Source organism: Equus przewalskii, chromosome 3, assembly GCF_037783145.1.
Source record: "Equus przewalskii isolate Varuska chromosome 3, EquPr2, whole genome shotgun sequence".
Lineage (NCBI taxonomy): Eukaryota > Metazoa > Chordata > Mammalia > Perissodactyla > Equidae > Equus > Equus przewalskii.
In genome coordinates, this window is record NC_091833.1 from 115,822,119 (window position 1) to 115,840,824 (window position 18,706).

The window sequence follows — 18,706 nt, forward strand, 5'->3', positions numbered from 1 at the left end:
GGGGTCCTGCCCTGGGCATGTGGTCCAGGCACACGGCTGTGACCTCTCTGGGAGCCCCGGCCCTGTCTCTGGGGTGTCTGACCTTTTGCAGTTGGCGGGTTCATAGAAATCACAGATGGCCAAGTGACAGCGGGGAGTTAGTGGTGCTGACCGGAGCCGGGGCCAGGGGCAGGGGCGGCCTGCACCCTTGCTCGAGGGGTGGCCTCCCAGTGCCCAAGTAGGGGGAGCTGTGGCTGGACTCGCTGTTGGAGGCAGCGTGAGAGCCCGAAGCGGGGTGCACCGTGCTGAAGGGTGGGTGCTTGAAAGCTGGACTCGGACCCACCGGGGTTCAAATCCCACCTGTGTCCCCGTGGCCAGGCCGAGTCACCCCAGCTGCTCCCTGAGCCTCAGAGTGCCCATCTGTGACACAGGCACGGTCATGCTTCCTCCTCCAGGCAGCCAGGAGGGTTAAAGGAAGGTGCTTAGTTAGCACCTCCGGGTGGGGGCTGTGCTTCTGTGATTGCCGACACAGCCGTCGAGAATGAGGATGCTTCCTGTGTGGGCGTGGTGCCGCGCTTGGGCGTTTGATAACCCTCACAAAAACACCCCGCTTCACAGCAGAGGAAGTCGAGTGCAGGGTTGCGGGGTGGACGAGTGTCCTGGGACGACAGTGACAAAGCATCTCCCCGGGGCCACCACAGCAGAGACGGATGCTCTCCAGTCCTGGAGGCCAGGAGGCCGAAGTCGAGGTGTGGGCCGGCTGGGCTCCCTCCAGGGCTCCGGGGAGCATCCTTCCTGCTTCTTCCAGCCTCTGGCATCTCCAGGCGTCCCTGGATGCGGCTGCACTCGCCGTCCCCGCCTGCGCCGTCACACAGCCTCTTCCCTCTGTGTCTGTCTGCGTGTCCCTCCCTTTCCTGTAAGGACACCAGTCACTGACTTGGGGCCCACCCTGCTCCAGTGTGACCTCATCTTACCTTCATCTGCAAAGACCCTATTTCCAAATAAGGTCCCCTCTGAGATTCTGGATGGATGAGAATTTGGGGGGCACTGTTCACCGTGGGACGGAGTGGCCAGACAACCCTCAGGAGGTGCTCCTTGGTGAGGTGGATGAGGTCCACAGGGGCCCTCAGAGTATTTGTTGGGCCTGAGCCCAGCGACAGCTCCAGCCAGAGCCCCCCAAGCCATCTCCTCCCTTCGTCCAGCCCCCATTTATTAAGTACCAATGGTTCCCGGGAGCACCATCCATTCAGTCCTTTGACCTCCGACCTCCGAGTGGGGCGGTGTTTTCAGTCTCAGTCTCGGGGGCAGGAGGCTGAGGCATGGAGAGGTCTCCCTGCCCACTGACCCCAGGTCTCCGGGTTCTGGTCCAAACTCCCGTCCCCCTGGGGTTGGGTGCTGGGCTGGGGCCTGGGGCCCGTTGCTGAGCCACCAGGCAGCCCACCTGGGTAAGCAAAGAGGATAAAGGCCGGAAGGGAGAAGAGTTTCTGGGGCTCCATGATGGTGGCCAGCAGGCTGCCCTTGGGGGCACCGGACGCCGCCTGGCTGGGGTCAGGGCAGCCCCTTCTACAGCTGGGAACCCACAGCCTGTTAGGCCCAGCAAGGCCATCTTAGGAACCAGTGGGGAGGGAGCCCTCCGTGGAAAGGACGCCCACTTCCTCTTTGCCAGCAGTGACTGGGAGCTCCACGCCTATGGTTGTCACCTTCTCACCGCAGCCTGCTTGGGCACGGCCAGCTGCAGGGCTGCGTGGCCCTCACTGAGAGGGTGGGCGGTTCCCCAGCGCTGGAGCCTCCCTTCTTCAGGAAACCGCCCCAGAGCTGCCCGGGGCAGGCCTGAGGGGGCCCGACACAGATGCAACGGGTTGGTTCTGGCCTGGGGACGGCAGGCGGGACTACAGGCAGACCCCTGGATGTGGCACCTGCTCCACTGGAGGGGGGACATTGGCCCTGAAGGACGAAGTGGCAGAGAGGGGAAGGCAGGACCCCGGGGAGGAGATGGGGGCAGGAACTGGAGGCTCCACAAAGAGGAGCCATGCAGGTCGATGGCTGGATGGTAGCGCCCCCCTGCTTCCCAGGCTGCTGAAGGGAGGAGCTGCCAGGAGGGCAGCTAGGGTCAAAGCCCTGCTTCCCCGTCCGACTCCGGCCTGGGGCCAGGCAGCGGGGCAGGTGCTGAGGGGCCGGATCGCAGGTCCCAAAGTGCGGAGGAGAAGAAGCAAACTCCCAGACGGGGCTTGCGGCCGTGGGGGGGCGGGCCGGGACAGGAACTGCATCCTGAAAGATAGACGCCCAGTGGTCTTCACCGTGACGAGGGCGGAGACGGCACCCCGGGACCAGGGACCAGGACATCCGGGGCACCAGGGCCTCAAATGACACACAGGCCGTTTAACTGAGGCTGTGTTGGGAATTCCGCAGCTGTGCCGCTCCTGCTCTCTGCGATCCCGGTATCCGGATTCTGCGTGTGGTTCTTCCTCTAGAAAAGCCAGCGGCCTCGGGCCTGCTCCCTCCTCCCTGGGCTGAGCAGCTTCCCTGGGGGGAGGGGCTGTCTAGAAGGGTGCCCCAGGTGCCCCTTGGGGTCAAGTGCCACGTTCACCCACCCCCAGTTTGTGTCCCTGCCCGTCAGAGGTGGTTGGGGGATGGGAAGCACAGTTGGGCTGGGGCGGGGTTGGAGGGGGCTCCTTGAGGCCACTTCCCGGCATTGGGCTGTCTCTTCTGCCCCACCCCAGGATCAAGGGGTTTGCAGCCTGGGGGGAGTCTGAGACCCAGTCATTACTCCGCAGCTGCCTGGCTGTGTGGCCACTCTGAGGTTCCCATGCTTCACCTGGTTGGTGCTGACCCCTTGGGACAGGCAGAGCTAAAGTGACCGCACAGGCGTCTGGCAGTCTCTCAGCTCTGCCTTGGACGCGTTGTCGTCTCTGTGGATGGCCACTCCTCCGCCCTCCCATTCCCTCCGTGCGCTTCTCCCTCACTCAGGGATCCCGCCTCCCCCAGGGAGCCTTCCTGACTGTCCGCCTCTCTTCTCTCCTCCTCTGGGGTCAGGAGAGCCTCTCTTCTCTCCTCTCACAGAACTTGCCACGGAACCATCGCTGCCCATTTCATTTCTGGACCCCCAACCACCACAGGCCTGCGCTGTCCTCCCTCTGTCCCCACTGCCCAGTGGGGAGCCAGCCGTGGGGTAAGGGTCGGTGGTGTTTGTTGAAACAACCAAAGACTTCAGAGCCTAGGGGCTTGCCTCCCCCATTCTGCAGACTGAGGCGGTGAGGGAGGTGCCCGGGCCCGGCCCTTGTGAGCTCGGGGTCAAGGCCAGTCCTCAGGGGAGAGCAGCGTCCATGGGGAAGTGGGCTCAGGCTGCACTGCCCCACTTCTGCCTGTCTCTGTTCCCCATCCAGGCTTCTGCACCCTGCCCTGAATGCCCCCGTGGGGTCGCCAGTGGTACCAGGGAGCGGTGTCCTGTGAAAGCCCCTTGCCATGGGGCGGTGGCCGGTCTCCCCAGCCGAGGACTGTGCTGGGCGGGAGGGAGGTCTGGGGGTGGACAGAGGGCGGGAGCTGGCACTTGGGTGGAGTTTCTGCATTTGCCCTTGTAAAGATAAGGGATGGCAGCACTGACGGGTGTGTGTGCATGAGTGTGTTAACGTGAGAGTGTCTGAATGGAGAGTGTGTGTGTGTTAATGTGAGAGAGAGGCCTCTGGTCTCTGTCTTCAGTGCTTTCTGCCCAGAGACTGGAATGAACTTTCCACAACATAGAACCCTTGCTCCAGGTTTAAAATGCTTCAAGGGGCTTGCATGGGGCGCTCGATGCGACAGGTCCCCCCCCTCATCCGTCACAGCCTGTGCCCGTGTCCTATACGCCTGACCCATGGTGTCTCTACAGCCGCCCCTGCCTGGCTCCCTGTCTGCCTGTTCCCCACCTCAGCACCAGGTGGAGCTGGGAGACAGGACTGCAGGGGCCATTGGGTGGTCCAGGCCTGGCCTACACATCTGAGCTTTGAGGCCCCGCTGCTGGCCCCGGCATTCTCTGGGTCTGCCCTGCTCCCCAGCATCCGCCACAAAGGGGGCAGGCCAGCAGGCGGCCAGACTTGCTTTTCGACTGCAGTTTTCTCCCCAGAAAGGGGGTTGGAGGTGTGCTTTCCTGTCTGTGCGCTCCACTCCACGCAGACAGAATTCCCGCTGGACTGTTCTGGGCTGAAATCTCACAGTTTGCGATCAGAGAACAGCGAGGCCCAAAATGTGGGCCTTCCCTGGCTCGTGCATCCCAGTCACGCTCTTACTGACCTTCCTCATGAGTGAGCATGGCCATTCCTCGTCTCCTCTGTCCCTGAGGCTGGACATGGCAGATCCTGGTCCCTGTGGCCACGGTGGGGGTCTGCCCTGGCTCCTCGGCCCTGGCCCAGGCTGCCCTGCCCGCCCTCCCCATCGCCCCAGGGATCAAGGACTGAAAGGGGACTCTGTGCTGTTCTGTGTCCTCTAATTGGGGACCAAGATGACCCCAGGAAAGAGTGAGGCACAATGACTGGCTCTTGGAGGGAGGCCTGAGCGCACCTGGGTTGGGAGCAGCTGCCAGTTCCGTCTCGGCCACTTCCTCCTTCCCCCCGCCTGCCAGCTGCTTTCTTCCCTCCCTCCCGGGCAACCTGGAACCTGGCCCGTGTCCTGACCAAGGGGACAGCGTTTTGGATACCCCGCTAGAGCGCAGGCCTCTTCCAGCTCGGAGTCCCCCAAGCCAGCTCAGGCCCCAGGGTTGTCAGGAACCACAGGGTCTCTTGGGACTCACATCGCAGCTGAAGCTTGTGCGAAACGAAACAAATAGTGGCATCTCGGGAGACGAGGTGTCTCTGGGGGAGTCTTCATTCCGGCCCTAGCTGGGCGGGATGTGTGGGGGCCTAGCTCAAAACCGCGGTGCCACGTGTCCAACCAGGGTGTCGGCTCTGCCCCGTTCCCACGCAGTCTTCATGGCTCACACGTCGTCCAGACATTGACAGTGACATTCTGGGCATGTCAGGCTCTGAGCTATGTCCTTGGGGTCTGTTGAGCAAGAACAGGTACCCCACCTGCCCACAAGGACATTCAACCCAGTGGGCTAGGTGGGCATGGGCCAAATCACCACGTAAATGTTGGCACGTGGCTCTGAAAGATTCTGTTCCAAGGAGAAGTGATGGGCAAGCAGAGCGCTGAAAGGATGCACCAGGCAGAGGGGAGCCATCCTCTCCTCTTGACCCCAACTCTGGTAGCAACATCTGTGTTGACCCCAGCGGCCGGTCTTCTCAGAGGCCATCACCGCTGACCACCAACCTCTCCTCTCTCCACAGGGGCCCGCTGGGCATGCCGAGCCCTTGGCGCCGAGGCCACTGATGGTCATGGAGGGCCCAGCCCAGGTGGCTGCTGTGGAGCCGGCCCCGATGAGGACGGGGCCTGCAGGGCCCTCGGGAGGCAGTGACAGTGGTGACAAGGTCCAGAGAGTGGCCATGAGCTTGTCGGTCAGCTGGGAGCGAGCAGGGCCTGAGGAGGCCGAGGCCCCCATCAGAGGCGGTGAGTTCGGGGTGCACGGTCCATCCCATCGTACAGCCTGCCCGTGGGTGGAGCGGGCATCTGTGCTGTCAGCGTGCGTGCTGACGGGGATACTGTCCAGTGAGCCATCCGCGAGAGAACTGAGGGCCGGTCGTGTTTTTCTGGGGGCGCGTCAGTGAGAGAAAGGGGAGGGCTTGGAGCCTCTGGAACGGCTCCCGGATGCATTTACAGCTCCCTCACAAAGCTTTGCACTCCCGCAGTCCTGCTTTGTCCTCAGGACATGAGCCCCAGGATTACTCAGGATGGGGCATCCCTCGTTCCCCCAGGAGGCAAACTAAGGCCCAGAGAGGGAAGGGACCAGTGGCCAGGCCAGGACTGGGGCAGGGCCACCTCCTGGATGGAGGAGGAGGGGCAGGTGTGATGTGGACATAGACACCTGCCAGCTGGCCAGCCCAGGTACCGCACAGGAGGGGCTGTGATGGGGAAGGAAGGCTGGGCTGGCTGCCATGGACCTGGTTCTAATCCTGATTGTTGCTGGGCCACTACTTGACTTGGGCCTCAGTTTCCCCACTTGGAAACCTGAGGGGTGGCCTAGGTGATTTCCAGGACCCCTCTTTCTACCTCCATGGGCCCTGGAGGACAGGAAGGAAAGATGGGGGAGACTGAGGTGCGCCCAGGGCCCTCCAAGGGCCAGGGACAGCCTGTGGCCCCTGTCCCTCCTCAGACGTCCCCATCGTTACATCGTCCACCCTCATCCCGGTCACCTGCCTAGCTGCCTGCTGGGCCTCTAGGGCTTGACACACAGTAGATGCTCAATAAATATTTGAATGATCAATGAATGATTGATGCATTGGAGAATGGGGACAAAACCTCACACAGGGCCTCACATGGTCCGTCCTTGGTGATTGGAGGTATTTTTACACCTGTTGCCTTGGTCCTTCCAGGCGTAAGTGGAGATGGGAAGGGCCTGGGTGGCCCTCCTGGGTGCCGACTCACAGCCGGAAGTGGTCCTGGGGTCCTGCCTGGCCAGGAGGAGGGGCTCGGAGGGGCAGTGGGCAGCCTGGGCTGGGGAGCCCACCGATGGCATGGCATCTGCCCCCTCTGGAGCACGCCAGGACGGGAAAGAAGGAGCTGGGGCCTACTGGACGCACGTGGGCTGGACCAGCCTCCCACAGGGCAGCCCAGCCCCGGGACGGGCAGCAAATCTTAGAGCCGGGGATCCTTGGTGTCTGGTACTGCGGCCTGAATGGGAAGCGTTCTGACCATGTCACCAGGCTTCCGGCCCTATCGGCCCCACAACACACATGGGCATCGGTATGGGTCTGAGAGCCCAGCCAGTGGGAGTCGGCGAACTTCGCTTTTCCTGGGAGGCTTGCCCGGTTGCCCCGAATCCACACAGAGCTCCTTCACCTTCCAGTTTGCTTTTGAGGATTTCGGACTGACAACAAAAATCACAATAAATAATACAAATAATTGGCACTTACCCTCACCCAGGTCCTCAGATGTTAACATTCTACTTCATCTGCTTTGTCTCTGTACTTATACATATTTTTCTGATCAGTTGCAGACAGGACGCCCTTTTTCCCCAAATACTTGGGCATGTGTATTTCCTAAAACCAGGAGATGCTCTTACTGAACCGCAGGGCAACCTGCTTCCAACATTAACTTCCTGGTTTGAATGGTACTGTTTCCTGATCTACAGACCTCATCCAGATCTTGCCATCTGTCCTGACAATGGCCTTGACCGTGAAAGAAACCCCCGGGGCAGGGCTTGGCTCTGTCGTGGTGTCTCTGTGGTGCCTTTAACCTGGAGGCTGACGGTTTGAAGAACGCGGGCCAGTTGTTCTGTAGAACGTCCCTCAGTGGGGCCTCAGCGGATGTGTCTCCCGGGTTACAGTTGGGTGCTCTGGGCAGGAATACCCAGAGGTCGTGTGTCCCCTCAGCACCGCGCACCAGCAGGCCCATGACGTCGCTTTGTGTCCATCCTGGTGACGTGCGATTTCATCACTCACTTTGACTGTTTTCTCCCCTGTAAAGTCATCATTCTCCCCTCTGTCGTTAGCAAGCAGCCTGTGCGAAGACCCTGTTCCTCTTCAAGCTCCTAGGGCCCTATTTTAATCATCCACGTGTGGTTCTTGGCTGAAGTGATAGCTATTATGATGGTTGATAAATGGGGACTTTTCACGCTTCGTTCCTCCTGCATCTACTGATTGACTTTCTACGATGGTGAAGAGCTGGCCTCCCCCCCCGTTTTTCACTTGTCCGTTTAGTGTGGGCTCGCAGGTCTGTATTCTATTCTCTGGGCTGCAGCAGCTGCCGTCATTATCAGGATTTACTTTGCTGTTCACGTTGCCCAGATCCCGTCTTCTGACGCGTCTCCACCATTCTGTAGCGTATCTACTTTCTGGGACCACGAGATGCTCAGGTCCCATCTTGCACTTCCCCTGCCCCAGCCCTGGGATTGGCCATCTCTCCAAGGAGCCTGGCTTCTGAATTGGAGGACGGTGCTTACAGCCAAGATCTGGGTGCCACACGTTTCTTTGCATTTGACAGGCATTTCTGAGCCCCTGCTGTGTGCCTGGCTCTGGGGAGAGGCCCTGGGGACGCAGAGCAAGCAAGGCCTGGATATGGGCTCTGACCACACAGGCAATGTCACGCCACGGGACTGGTAGACCATAGGTGGTCAACAGACGCTGGTGGGAAGAGAGCAGAAATGAGCATCACTGTGTTGCACAGTCCCAGGCCGATGTGGCAGCGTTGCACCCGCCCCTCTGAGGGGGACGTCCCCAAGATGATGAAGACCAGCTGCAGTGATGTTCAGCACCCCCAATGGAACCACAGGCCTCCCCAAGTCAGATCATCCTTGATCCTAAGGCCCCGATGGCTCATCCCATTTTACAGATGAGGACACCGAGCAAGGCAGAGGCGAGGTGCCCTGGCCAGGATGCAAACCGGGAGCTGGTCTCAAGGATAAGGGCTGGGGGATGGGTACGGCCAGTAGAGGACTGAGCTGCCCCTCCTCTGAGCCTGCACTTCGGGGTATCTCATTAACCTCACCAGGCTGTGAGCCACACCCTGCCAGCCTCAAAGGGCCTAGAGGGCACATGTCGCCCCCAGCGAGTGACTGGTGCAGCAGGATCTGGATACAGCTCTGTCTGCCCCAGACCACAAATTCCCCCTGGGCTGTCACCTCCCTGCTGTGGTCAGCAGAATGATGGCCCCCAGAGAACTGCATGTCTCCATGCCAGAACCTGTGCATGCTGTGTGACCTCCCACGGCAACAGAGACTTTGCAGATGGGGTTAAGGTAAGGATCTTGAGATGAAGGGATCATCCTGGGGTCAGAATCAGAGACTGAAGATGCTGCGCTGCTGGCTTTGAAGATGGAGGAAAGGCTACGAGCCATGGAGTGTGGGCACCTCTAGAAGCTGGAAAAGGCAAGGGAACAGATTCTCCCCTGGGACCTCCAGAAGGAACCGGCCCTGCGACACCTTGACTTTAGCCGGCGAGCCCCTTCTCAAACTCCAGAACAGCGGGATGAAACACTCGGGTTGTTTGCGGAAGCCACGAAGCTCGGGGTGACTTTGCAGCACAATAGGAAACCCCCGCACCTCCCTCCTTGTTGGGCTTCTGTGACGGTGGTTGGTAGGGGTGTGGACACAACTCTTTTCTGCCAGAAATTGCTGGGGGTCTGGGGCCTGCATAGCTGAGAGTTGCTCCTTTCACCATCACACAATCCTACTCTGTTCCAGAAGGCGCTCCTCATCCCGGCATCTCTCCGACGGCTGCCAGGACCCCTCCTGGCCGGATGGGAGCATACCCCACAGGTAGGCATCGGGGAGCATCCGTGGGCGCTACGTCGAGCGGCCGGGTTAAATCTGGCCTGGGGATGTGAACGTAGGGTCCCCGGCATCCCCTGTTCCCTCCAGCCTCGACTGTCCCACGGACTTTGAGTTTAGGAATGCCTAGCCCAGGGCTTCTCGGAGTGTGACCTCCAGACTTCCTGCCTTGAGATCACTGTGGGGGTGGGGAGGGGCTTGTTAAATGCAGGTGCCCGGGTCTTGCACCCAGGTTCTGACTCAGCCGGTCTGGGCTGGGCCCAGGACTCTCAGGGCTGGAAGGCCGGGGTTCCTGCAGTTGCAAAGGGCCCCCCTGGACTCTGTGTTTGCCCAGCCCAAAGAGGGGACATGGCCCTGGAGGCCACCTGCAGGGGAAGGGAGACCCCACGAGTGACACTCTGGGGAGGGGTCCCAGGTGGGATGTGGTGAAACTAGACCAAAGAGCCCCTGTGCTGTGGGGGGCTCAGAGGGAGGGGCAGGGACCTCGGGAGAGGCATCAGGGCTGGCTTCTGGGAGGGGGCTCTGAGGATAGGGGGGATTTCCACGGGGTGTGGATGGCGGAGGCAGCCCTGGGCCCTGGGGGCAGCATCCAGGCTCCAGAGGCCCTAAGAAGCCCTCCACCCTGGAGGCCCCCCACCTGACACTCAGCTTGGGGGTCACAGAGACCCCAGTGTTGTTGGCAGTCCACCTTTGTCTCGATGCCCATCTGTCCTCCACCTTCCTCTCGGGTGGTCAGCGCTGCCTGTGGTCACTTGGGATGACCAGGATGCATTGAGAAATGTGGCAGGTTTTTGGGTTGGACCATGCAACCCTACCCTCTTACGGGAGTGGGAGGGTCACATCTCAGAGCTGGTTGTGAAATACTGGCCAGCTGAGCTTCCGGCTGGGGGAGTGGGCCTGATTCCAGATCCCAGAAGTCTCTATACTGCTCTGCCATGGGCCCTGCCCCCACAGGAGGGGGACCCCGAGCCCAGCACCCCAGGGCTCTGGCGTTATGGCTGTGGGTGGGGGCTCATGGAGAAGGGACAGTACCCCTCAGATCTTGTGGCCTGGGCCGGGCAAACCGCCGCGCCTCGATCTGCCCCTCCCAGACCTGACCTTGCAGCTGCTGGCCGTGCGGAGGAAGAGCGGGCTGCCCGACCCCAGCCTGCAGCAGACCCTGCGGGGCCGGCTCCGCCTGCTGGAGAATGACAGCCGGGAGGTGGCCCGCGTCCTTGGGGTGAGCCTGTCTCTCTGGGGGTCCTGGGGAGGGGGGTGGGAAGAGCCTGGGTGAGTGAAGGTGCTGGGGCTCCTCCCTTGACAAGGGGAACAGAGGAGGACTGCGGGAGGTGGGAGGACCCGGGGGCTGGGGGGGGTCCCTGATGTACAGGCCTCTAGGGGCCAAAGCTGTCCTCTGACCTCGCCTCATGGTGGCACTGTGACCTGTCCCCCATCTGCTGTCCTGGATGCCTCACTCCAGGGACCACTGATCACACCCTACAGCCCCAGCCACACCTGGGCACCATGTTCCCAATGTCCCCCCATCCCTTTCTCCGTGTGCCCTCCACCCTCCTAGGACTTTTAAAGTCTCCTTTACGGGGGCTAAAAAGAACTGTATGAGCTGATCTTATTCTTTGATTCTGATGGAGTCACACCCCTGCTGGACTCTGCACAGAGCGACGGTCTGGCAGGAGGGTGGTGGAGGAGGGGGCTGGGCCGGGTGACTTCACTGCGGCAGAGGTCCTGGGCCTTCGGGCTGGATGGTCACTATCTGACCTTGCAGTCAACCTGGCCTGACCTTGGCCAATGCACTCAGCCTCTGTGAGCCCAGCTTCCTCAGCTGCATGTTGGGGACGCTTAGAATGATCACCCCATATCATGTGAGGGTCCTGCGAATAGCATGCATCGAGCACGGTGCCCAGCTGTGGGGGTGCCTTTTACTACACCAGGCAGGAGTGCTGTGGTTAAACGTGCTGCCCCCATGGCAGAATCCCGCTGTGCCACCCGCTGAGGGTCAGACCTCAGATGAGAAACGGGGCCTTATTCTTTAACCCTTCAAATGGAGACGACAGCTGTACCCGCTTCCCCAACACACACACTGTGTGATCTCCAAGGGCTCCAGGGTCAGCTGGTGTTATCTTTAGTGCCCCGTCACCACCAGGAGTGTTCACGGGAGGAATGTCAGAGGAGAGGGGATGCTGAAGTTAGAACTGAAAGCTGAGTGGATGCTGCAGGAGGGCCCCGAGGCGAGGTTGGGGTGCGCAGGGCTGAGAGGGCAGCCTAAGCGGGAGGACCCGCTGTCCCTGGTCGGTAGGAGCTGAGGCAGGTGGAGCAGTTGGAGGAATCACAGAGGGCACCGGGCCAGAGTGTGGAGGCCGTAGGAACTCTGGGAGAGAGCGGGGCTTGCTCCAGGCACTGGGGAGCCACAGCTGGCTTGAGAGCAGGAGAGCGGCAGCCTGGGCTGTAAAGGAATCAGCTCTGTGCTTGCCACCCCACCAGGGTCACTTCTGCAAGATGTTTCTGTCGTGTGGCCCCGTCCTCTGGGTGGTCAGATGCCCCAAAGCTGCTGGGACTGTTTCTAACTTCTGTTTCTTCCCCATAAGGAGCTATCGGCCAGGCTGCTGTCTATCCACAGTGACCAGGATCGGATTGTGGTGACATTTAAGACTTTCGAAGAAATCTGGAAGTTTTCCACCTACCATGCTCTCGGTAAAGTGGTGACCCTCCCAGCACAGGTTGCGAGGGCCTCAGAGTAAGCTAGCTCGCGTCGGCCTCTCCCACAGAACCTGGGGGCTAGTGTGCCCACGGCTCAGGGAGACAGGGCACGGTGCGGGCAGGGCTACAGGCACTCACGGTCTGTGCCGTGAGCAGGGACTGGGCCTAGTTTCTAACTTCCTTCCAACGCTGTGTCGCGGACTTGCGTGGCCAGCCCTCAAGGGAGCCTGAGCTCCACCGGCCGAGCACAGACCAGGAAACTTACTCCAACCTCGACCCAAGCGCTTTCTTTCTGAAACCTTCCCGTTCCGCAGGGAGGCACTCGCAGGGGCCACCTGCGTCTCCTTGGGAAGCTTGCCCCATCAGCTCCAGTGTGAGGCCCAAGGAAGCAGAAAGTGAGGATCATAGCAACAATGTCTTACACCCCTTGATCAGGGTCTGTGCCACCCCACAGCGTGCATAATCTCCTTGAATGCTCTTATCCCATCTCACGGACGAGGAAACTGAGGGTCCTAGAGGAAGTAACTTGTCTTCACCCAACCTTCCCAAGGCCCGGGGAGGTCAAAACAGTTGTCACGGTCATGGCTGGTCCACTCCCTGCCTGGATGGTCAGACAGGAGGCCTGCCCAGGTTGTGGACAATACCCTGAGTCCCCAGGGGCAGGGCGAGGAGTGTCCTTGTGCCTGGTCAGTGTGGGGTTCAGCCAATGCCCGGCCAAGAGAGCTTCCCTACCTTGCTTCGGGAGCCCGCTGGTGACCACGGCCCGTCTGGCTCCCCCAGGCTTCACCCATCACTGCCTGGAAAACTTGCTGGTGGACCAGGCCTTCTGGCTGCTCTCGCCCACTGAGGACGAGGAGACAGCCATCCAGGTCCACGTGGACGAGGCGGCCCTGAAGCTGACGCACGAGAGCCTGCTCCTGCAGGACGGTGAGTGCCAGGCAGCTGGCGGGACGCTGGCCAGCTGCACGCTATGCAGGGTGTCCAGGCCGTGGGTGGGCACACGAGACCTGAGTGGGCTTTGGGCAGGGAGGGGTACGTGGGTGACGCCGACAGTAAATGCCGGGCCCTGTCCCTTACTTGTAAAGACCCTGGTCAGCCCCCAAAGAAGTAATTGAACTCAGCTGTTAGTCAGAGCACCATGGTAGCCACATGGCTGGGCTCCAAGCCTGCAGCAGACAGCACAGAGCCCCTGTCCTGGCCTGGCCACGGAGAGGAAGAGGCAGCCGGTTATGGAAAGACACGCCCGAGGAGGTCCAGGCAGAAAGGGCCATTGGGATCCCCTCAGAGCTCAGATGGCGAAACTGAGGCCCCGAGAATCTGAGGCTGAATGAGGCTCACAGGGCAAGCCCGGCCAGAGCAGGGACCCAGCCCAGGTCCAGCCAGTCTGGGCCCCCTGGGCCTCCAGTGTCTGTGGGGGACGAGCCTGGCGTGGGGAGATTCCTGCAGAGGCCGCCATCACGTGTGCCTCCTGCTGGGGGATGGGCAGGTCCCACCTGGCAAAGCTACAGCTGCCCTGTGTCCAGCCATGCCGGGTGACCATGCTCTGTCTCTTCAAAGGGCCTTTCTTTGTCCTGTGTCCTGACCGCCACGTGAGAGCGACAACTGGCCCCTGGGGTACAGGGAGGGGCCCTCAGCCCCTCAGGCGGACTTCGGGGGCTCTGCAGGGAGAGGCCGTCCCGGCAGTGGGCTCGTCAGCCGCCAGCCCCAGCACGTCCTCCGAGGAGGCGGCAGCCACGGCCACTCCGGAAACTTTGATTCCATTTCATCAGTAGGTACCGACCTTCCTTTTGTTTCTCTGCTTCCTGCGTGTCCTGCACACTGTCAGGCTTCTCAAAGACCAAGCCCCCAGCCCCACCGACCCTGGTCTGTCACTCGGCCAAGGGAGGTGGATGGAGCCGCAGACAGACCCGGCCACAGTATCTTCTGCTGCTGCCCAGCGTGTGGCCTTGGCAAGTCGGGCCAACTCTCTGGGCCTCAGGACTGCCCCTGGCACGGCAGGACCCTGACCTCTCCCGGCAGGGCTGTCCTGGCATGACACGGCACAGGAGTGTGCGACATGCAGCTCTTGCTTCGTATTCTGGCTTATTCTGGAAAGCTTTCGAGGAAGCTACGTAATGTGTGTGCCCATAGCGAGGAGGCAGACAGGAATCTGTACAGATAACCAAGGCGAGAAAGCCTGGGGAGGCGAGGACAGGTGACACCTAAGCTCCTGCTCACGTGCTGAGCATGAGGCGTAAACCTGGCTTAGAGCTTCCTGGTAGTCAGAGCAAAGAGAGAAACTTGATCTCCTGATGTGCAGTGTCTGTGGAATAACCAGCCCGTGCCTCAGCTTCTCTGCCTGGCTGATGGAGGGAGGTCCCCAGGGATGCCAGCCTGAGGAAGGGCAGAGGCACCCGGGCTGGGGGCATGGGGCTCCCTGGAGGCAGGGCCACACACCTGAGCTTGAAGCCTGCACAGCTGGGCAGGTGTGTGCGTCTGTGTATGTGTGTGTAGTGGGGACAGATGTTGGAATCCGCAGGGGTCCCTGGGTGCTGCTGGCTCGTCCAGTCTACACACAGTTTCAATCGGCCCCAAATCTGAAATCCTGTCTCATTCCACTCCAGGTGGGCTCTTAGGGTCCCCTGGGACCCCATCGATGACTCCTTGGGTGGACCTGTGGCGCCGGACGCCCAGCTGATGGGTACGTGTTTCCACTGGCCTTCCTCCCCTGGGAAAGAGGTGGGTGAGGAGGGGCAGGCACCAATATTCTGGAAGTTTCTGCGCTCACCTCAATTCCTCCCCAAGCCGGAGGAAGGAGCTAGAATCGTCTCCAGTTTGGGAGTTGGTAAGTGAGGCTCAGAGAGGTCTGTTGGCTGGTCTAAACTCACACAGCGCACAGTGAAGCCGGACCTGGGTGCCTGGTCACTCAGCCTCAAAGAGCTCCCTGGTGCAGCTCCCACAGACCGTCGACAGGCGCTTCCTCAGTCTCCACGCTCTTTCCGGCACCACTTTAAGCACCTTGGAGGACCCCTGGCCCGGGGAGCTAGGCTCCGGCTGAATGCGCTGCGTGCACTAATGGGCCACCGTGAGGCATAGACAGCTTAGGTTCCCGGGCCCGTGCTTTTTGCTCTGCCCCAGGCTGGCTAGTGTTGGGATGACCTTGTGTACCTGTTAAAGGACTTGAGGCCCCATGGGAGGAGGGATGGGGGAGTTCAGCTTACAGCTGCATTCGCCCTGGTGGGCTCTGACTGGGCCTCGCCTGGGTCGGCTGGAGGAAAGAGCCCGGCCTTGAAAGCCAATGGCCCTAGACCAGGTTAATTAACATCTCTGGGCCTCGGTTTTTCATCCTCAGCATAAGGATAAAGCGCCCCCTCCGAGGACCACGTAGACGTCCAGCCTCTCGTGTTGGGGGCCAAGCTTCATTGCAACCCGACAGACACGAGACGAAGTCCTTAGCAGGACCGTCCCTGGCCAGGGACACTAACCATGTGGCTGAGGGCCATCCGTCTGCCCACCCCGGCCCCCAACCCCCAGCACTGACCATGTGACCTCCTTCCTGCAGCCACGGGCCTGGCCTCGGCGGTCACTGACTGCCAGGGCTCAGGGCCTGAAGAGATGACCTTCCAAGGCGGTGACCTCATCGAGATCCTCGGCGCCCAGGTGCCTGGCCTGCCTTGGTGCGTGGGCCGGCACGTGGCCTCGGGCCAGGTCGGGTTTGTGCGGACGAGTCTCATCAGCGTGCAGGGCCAAGTGTCTGAGTGAGTGGCTGAGGCCCCCCCTTTCTAGAGCCCGCCTCTCCGCCCCCGTGGAACCCTGCCCATCCCCAGATTCCCGGTGACAAACCTGGACGTTGTCCTAACGGGTTCCCCCACCCGTCCTCCTCGTCATCAGTGAGTGTGCTCCCACGTCTGTCCCCAGGGCTGGGCCCGGCCTGGGCTGCCATCCCCTTCTCCCAAGGCCCGACTTCAGCTTCGCATCTGGACTGCTCCTGTCCTTCCTCCAAGTACGGCCAGTGGTTGTTCTCAGAAATACCAAGTGGTCCGTGTGCACCAGTGTCCTGGGGCAGCTGTGACAAGGCACCATGCCCTGGGGCTTCAAACTACAGACGTGTGCTCTCTCACAGTCTGGAGGCCGGAAGTGCAAAATCAAGGCGTCAATAAGGCCGAGCTCCCTCCAGGCTCTAGGGGAGGGGCCTTCCTTGTCTCTTCGGTTTCTGGGGGGCTCCAGGCGCTGCTGGGCTTAGGGCTGTGTCCCCAGTCTCTGCCTCCATCTTCAGACGGCCTTCTCCCTGTGGGTCTGCGTGTCCCCCCCCTTCCTACAGAGACACCAGTTGTTGGGTTTAGGGCTTCAGTAGGACTTCATCTTAACTTAACTAATTACATCTGCAAAGGGCCCTTTTTTTAAAAAAAAAATTTTTTATTAAGATTATGATAGTTTACAACCTTGTGAAATTTCAGTTGTACATTATTGTTAGTCATGTTGTGGGTACACCACTTCACCCTTTGTGCCCTCCCCCACCCCCCTTTCCCCTGGTAACCACCAATCAGTTCTCTTTGTCTATGTTAACTTCCACCTATGAGTGGAGTCACACAGAGTTCATCTTTCTCTGTCTGGCTTATTTCACTTAACATAATACCCTCAAGGTCCATGCATCTTGTTGTGAATGAGACAACTTTGTCCTTTTTTATGCCTGAGTAGTATTCCATTGTGTATATATACCATATCTTCTTTATCCAATCATCAGTCTCTGGGCACTTAGGTTGGTTCCACATCTTGGCTATTGTAAATAATGCTGCGATGAACATAGGGGTGCATGGAACTTCTGGAATTGCTGATTTCAGTTTCTTAGGTTAGATACCCAGTAGTGGGATGGCTGGGTCATAAGGTATTTCTATTTTTAACTTTTTGAGAAATCTCCATACTGTTTTCCATAGTGGCTGCACCAGTTTGCATTCCCACCAACAGTGTATGAGGGTTCCTTTTTCTCCACAACCTCTCCAACATTTGTCACTTTTTGTTTTGGTTATTTTTGCCATTCTAACAGGTGTAAGGTGATATCTTAGTGTAGTTTTGATTTGCATTTCCCTGATGATTAGGGATGATGAGCATCTTTTCATGTGTCTACTGGCCATCCTTATATCTTCTTTGGGGAAATGTCTGTTTATGTCCCCTGACTGTTTTTTGATCAGGTTGTTTGATTTTTTGTTGTTGAGCTGTGTGAGTTCTTTATATATTATGGAGATTAACCCTTTGTTGGATAAGTAGCTTGTAAATATTTTTTCCCAATTAGTGGGCTGTTTTTTTGTTTCAATCCTGTTTTCCCTTGCCTTGAAGAAGCTCTTTAGTCTGATGAAGTCCCATTTGTTTATTCTTTCTATTGTTTCCCTCATCTGAGGAGTTATGGTGTCAGAAGATTCTTTTGAAACTGATGTCAAAGAGGGTACTGCCTATATTCTCTTCTAGAAGACTTATTGTTTCAGGCCTAATCTTTAGGTCTTTGATCCATTTTGAGTTTATTTTTGTGAATGGTGAAAAAGACTGGTCAATTTTCAATCTTTTGCATGTGGCTGTCCAGTTTTCCCAGCACTATTTGTTGAAGAGACTTTCTTTTCTCCACTGTATGCCCTCAGCTCCTTTGTCGAAGATAAGCTGTCCACAGATGTGTGGTTTTATTTCTGGGCTTTCAATTCTGTTCCATTGATCTGTGCACCTGTTTTTGTACCAGTACCATGCTGTTTTGATTACTGTAGCTTTGTAGTATGTTTTGAAGTCAGGGATTGTGATGCCTCCCGTTTTGTTCTTTTTTCTCAGGATTGCTTTAGCAATTCGGGGTCTTTTGTTGCCCCATATGAATTTTAGGATTCTTTGTTCAATTTCTGTAAAGAATGTCATTGGGATTCTGATTGGGATGGCGTTGAATCTGTAGATTGCTTTAGGTAGTACGGACATTTTAACTATGTTTATTCTTCCAATCCATGTACATGGAATGTCTTTCCATCTCCTTTGTCGTCATCAATTTCTTTCAAGAAAATCTTGTAGTTTTCATTGTATAAATCTTTCACTTCCTTGGTTAAATTTACCCCAGGGTATTTTATTCTTTTTGTTGTGATCGTGAATGGGATTGAGTTCTTGAGATCTTTTTCTGTTAGTTCATTGTTAGCATATAGAAATGCTACTGATTTATGTATGTTGATTTTATACCCTGCAACTTTGCTGTAGCTGTTGATTGTTTCTAATAGTTTTCCTATGGATTCTTTGGAGTTTTCTATATATAGGATCATGTCGTCTGCAAACAGTGAGAGTTTTACTTCTTCATTGCCTGTTTGGATTTGTTTTATTTCTTTTTCCTGCCGAATTGCTTTGGCCAACACCTCCAGTTCTATGTTGAATAAGAGTGGTGAAAGTGGGCACCCTTGTCTTGTTCTGTTCTCAGAGGGACGGCTTTCAGCTTTCGTCTGTTGAGTATGATGTTGGCTGTGGGCTTGTCATATATGGCCTTTATTATGTTGAGGTACTTTCCTTCTATACCCATTTTATTGAGGGTTTTTATCATAAATGGATGCTGGATCTTGTCAAATGCTTTCTCTGCATCTATTGAGATGATCATGTGGTTTTTGTTTCTCATTTTGTTGATGTAGTGTATCATGTTGATTGACTTGCGGATGTTGAACCATCCCTGTGTCCCTGGTATAAATCCCACTTGATCATGGTGTATAATCT

General features: G+C 58.1%; 1 protein-coding gene across 6 annotated transcripts in view; it reads left to right on the top strand.

The window, feature by feature from the left end:
• The window catches only part of SH3TC1 (SH3 domain and tetratricopeptide repeats 1), a 58,787-nt gene that overhangs the window by 16,388 nt on the left and 23,693 nt on the right, over positions 1-18,706 (top strand). For 4 of the 6 annotated variants that reach the window (XM_070613409.1, XM_070613410.1, XM_070613407.1 and 1 more), the window contains exons 2-9: positions 5,277-5,496; positions 9,227-9,301; positions 10,405-10,532; positions 11,896-12,001; positions 12,788-12,934; positions 13,565-13,775; positions 14,611-14,687; positions 15,549-15,744. In XM_070613409.1, the coding sequence (XP_070469510.1) occupies positions 5,277-5,496; positions 9,227-9,301; positions 10,405-10,532; positions 11,896-12,001; positions 12,788-12,934; positions 13,565-13,775; positions 14,611-14,687; positions 15,549-15,744 (1,160 nt within the window). Of the gene's footprint in view, positions 1-5,276; positions 5,497-7,036; positions 9,302-10,404; positions 10,533-11,895; positions 12,002-12,787; positions 12,935-13,564; positions 13,776-14,610; positions 14,688-15,548; positions 15,745-18,706 lie in introns of all 6 variants that reach the window. The other 2 variants (XM_070613412.1, XM_070613413.1) reach the window with 1 other exon arrangement.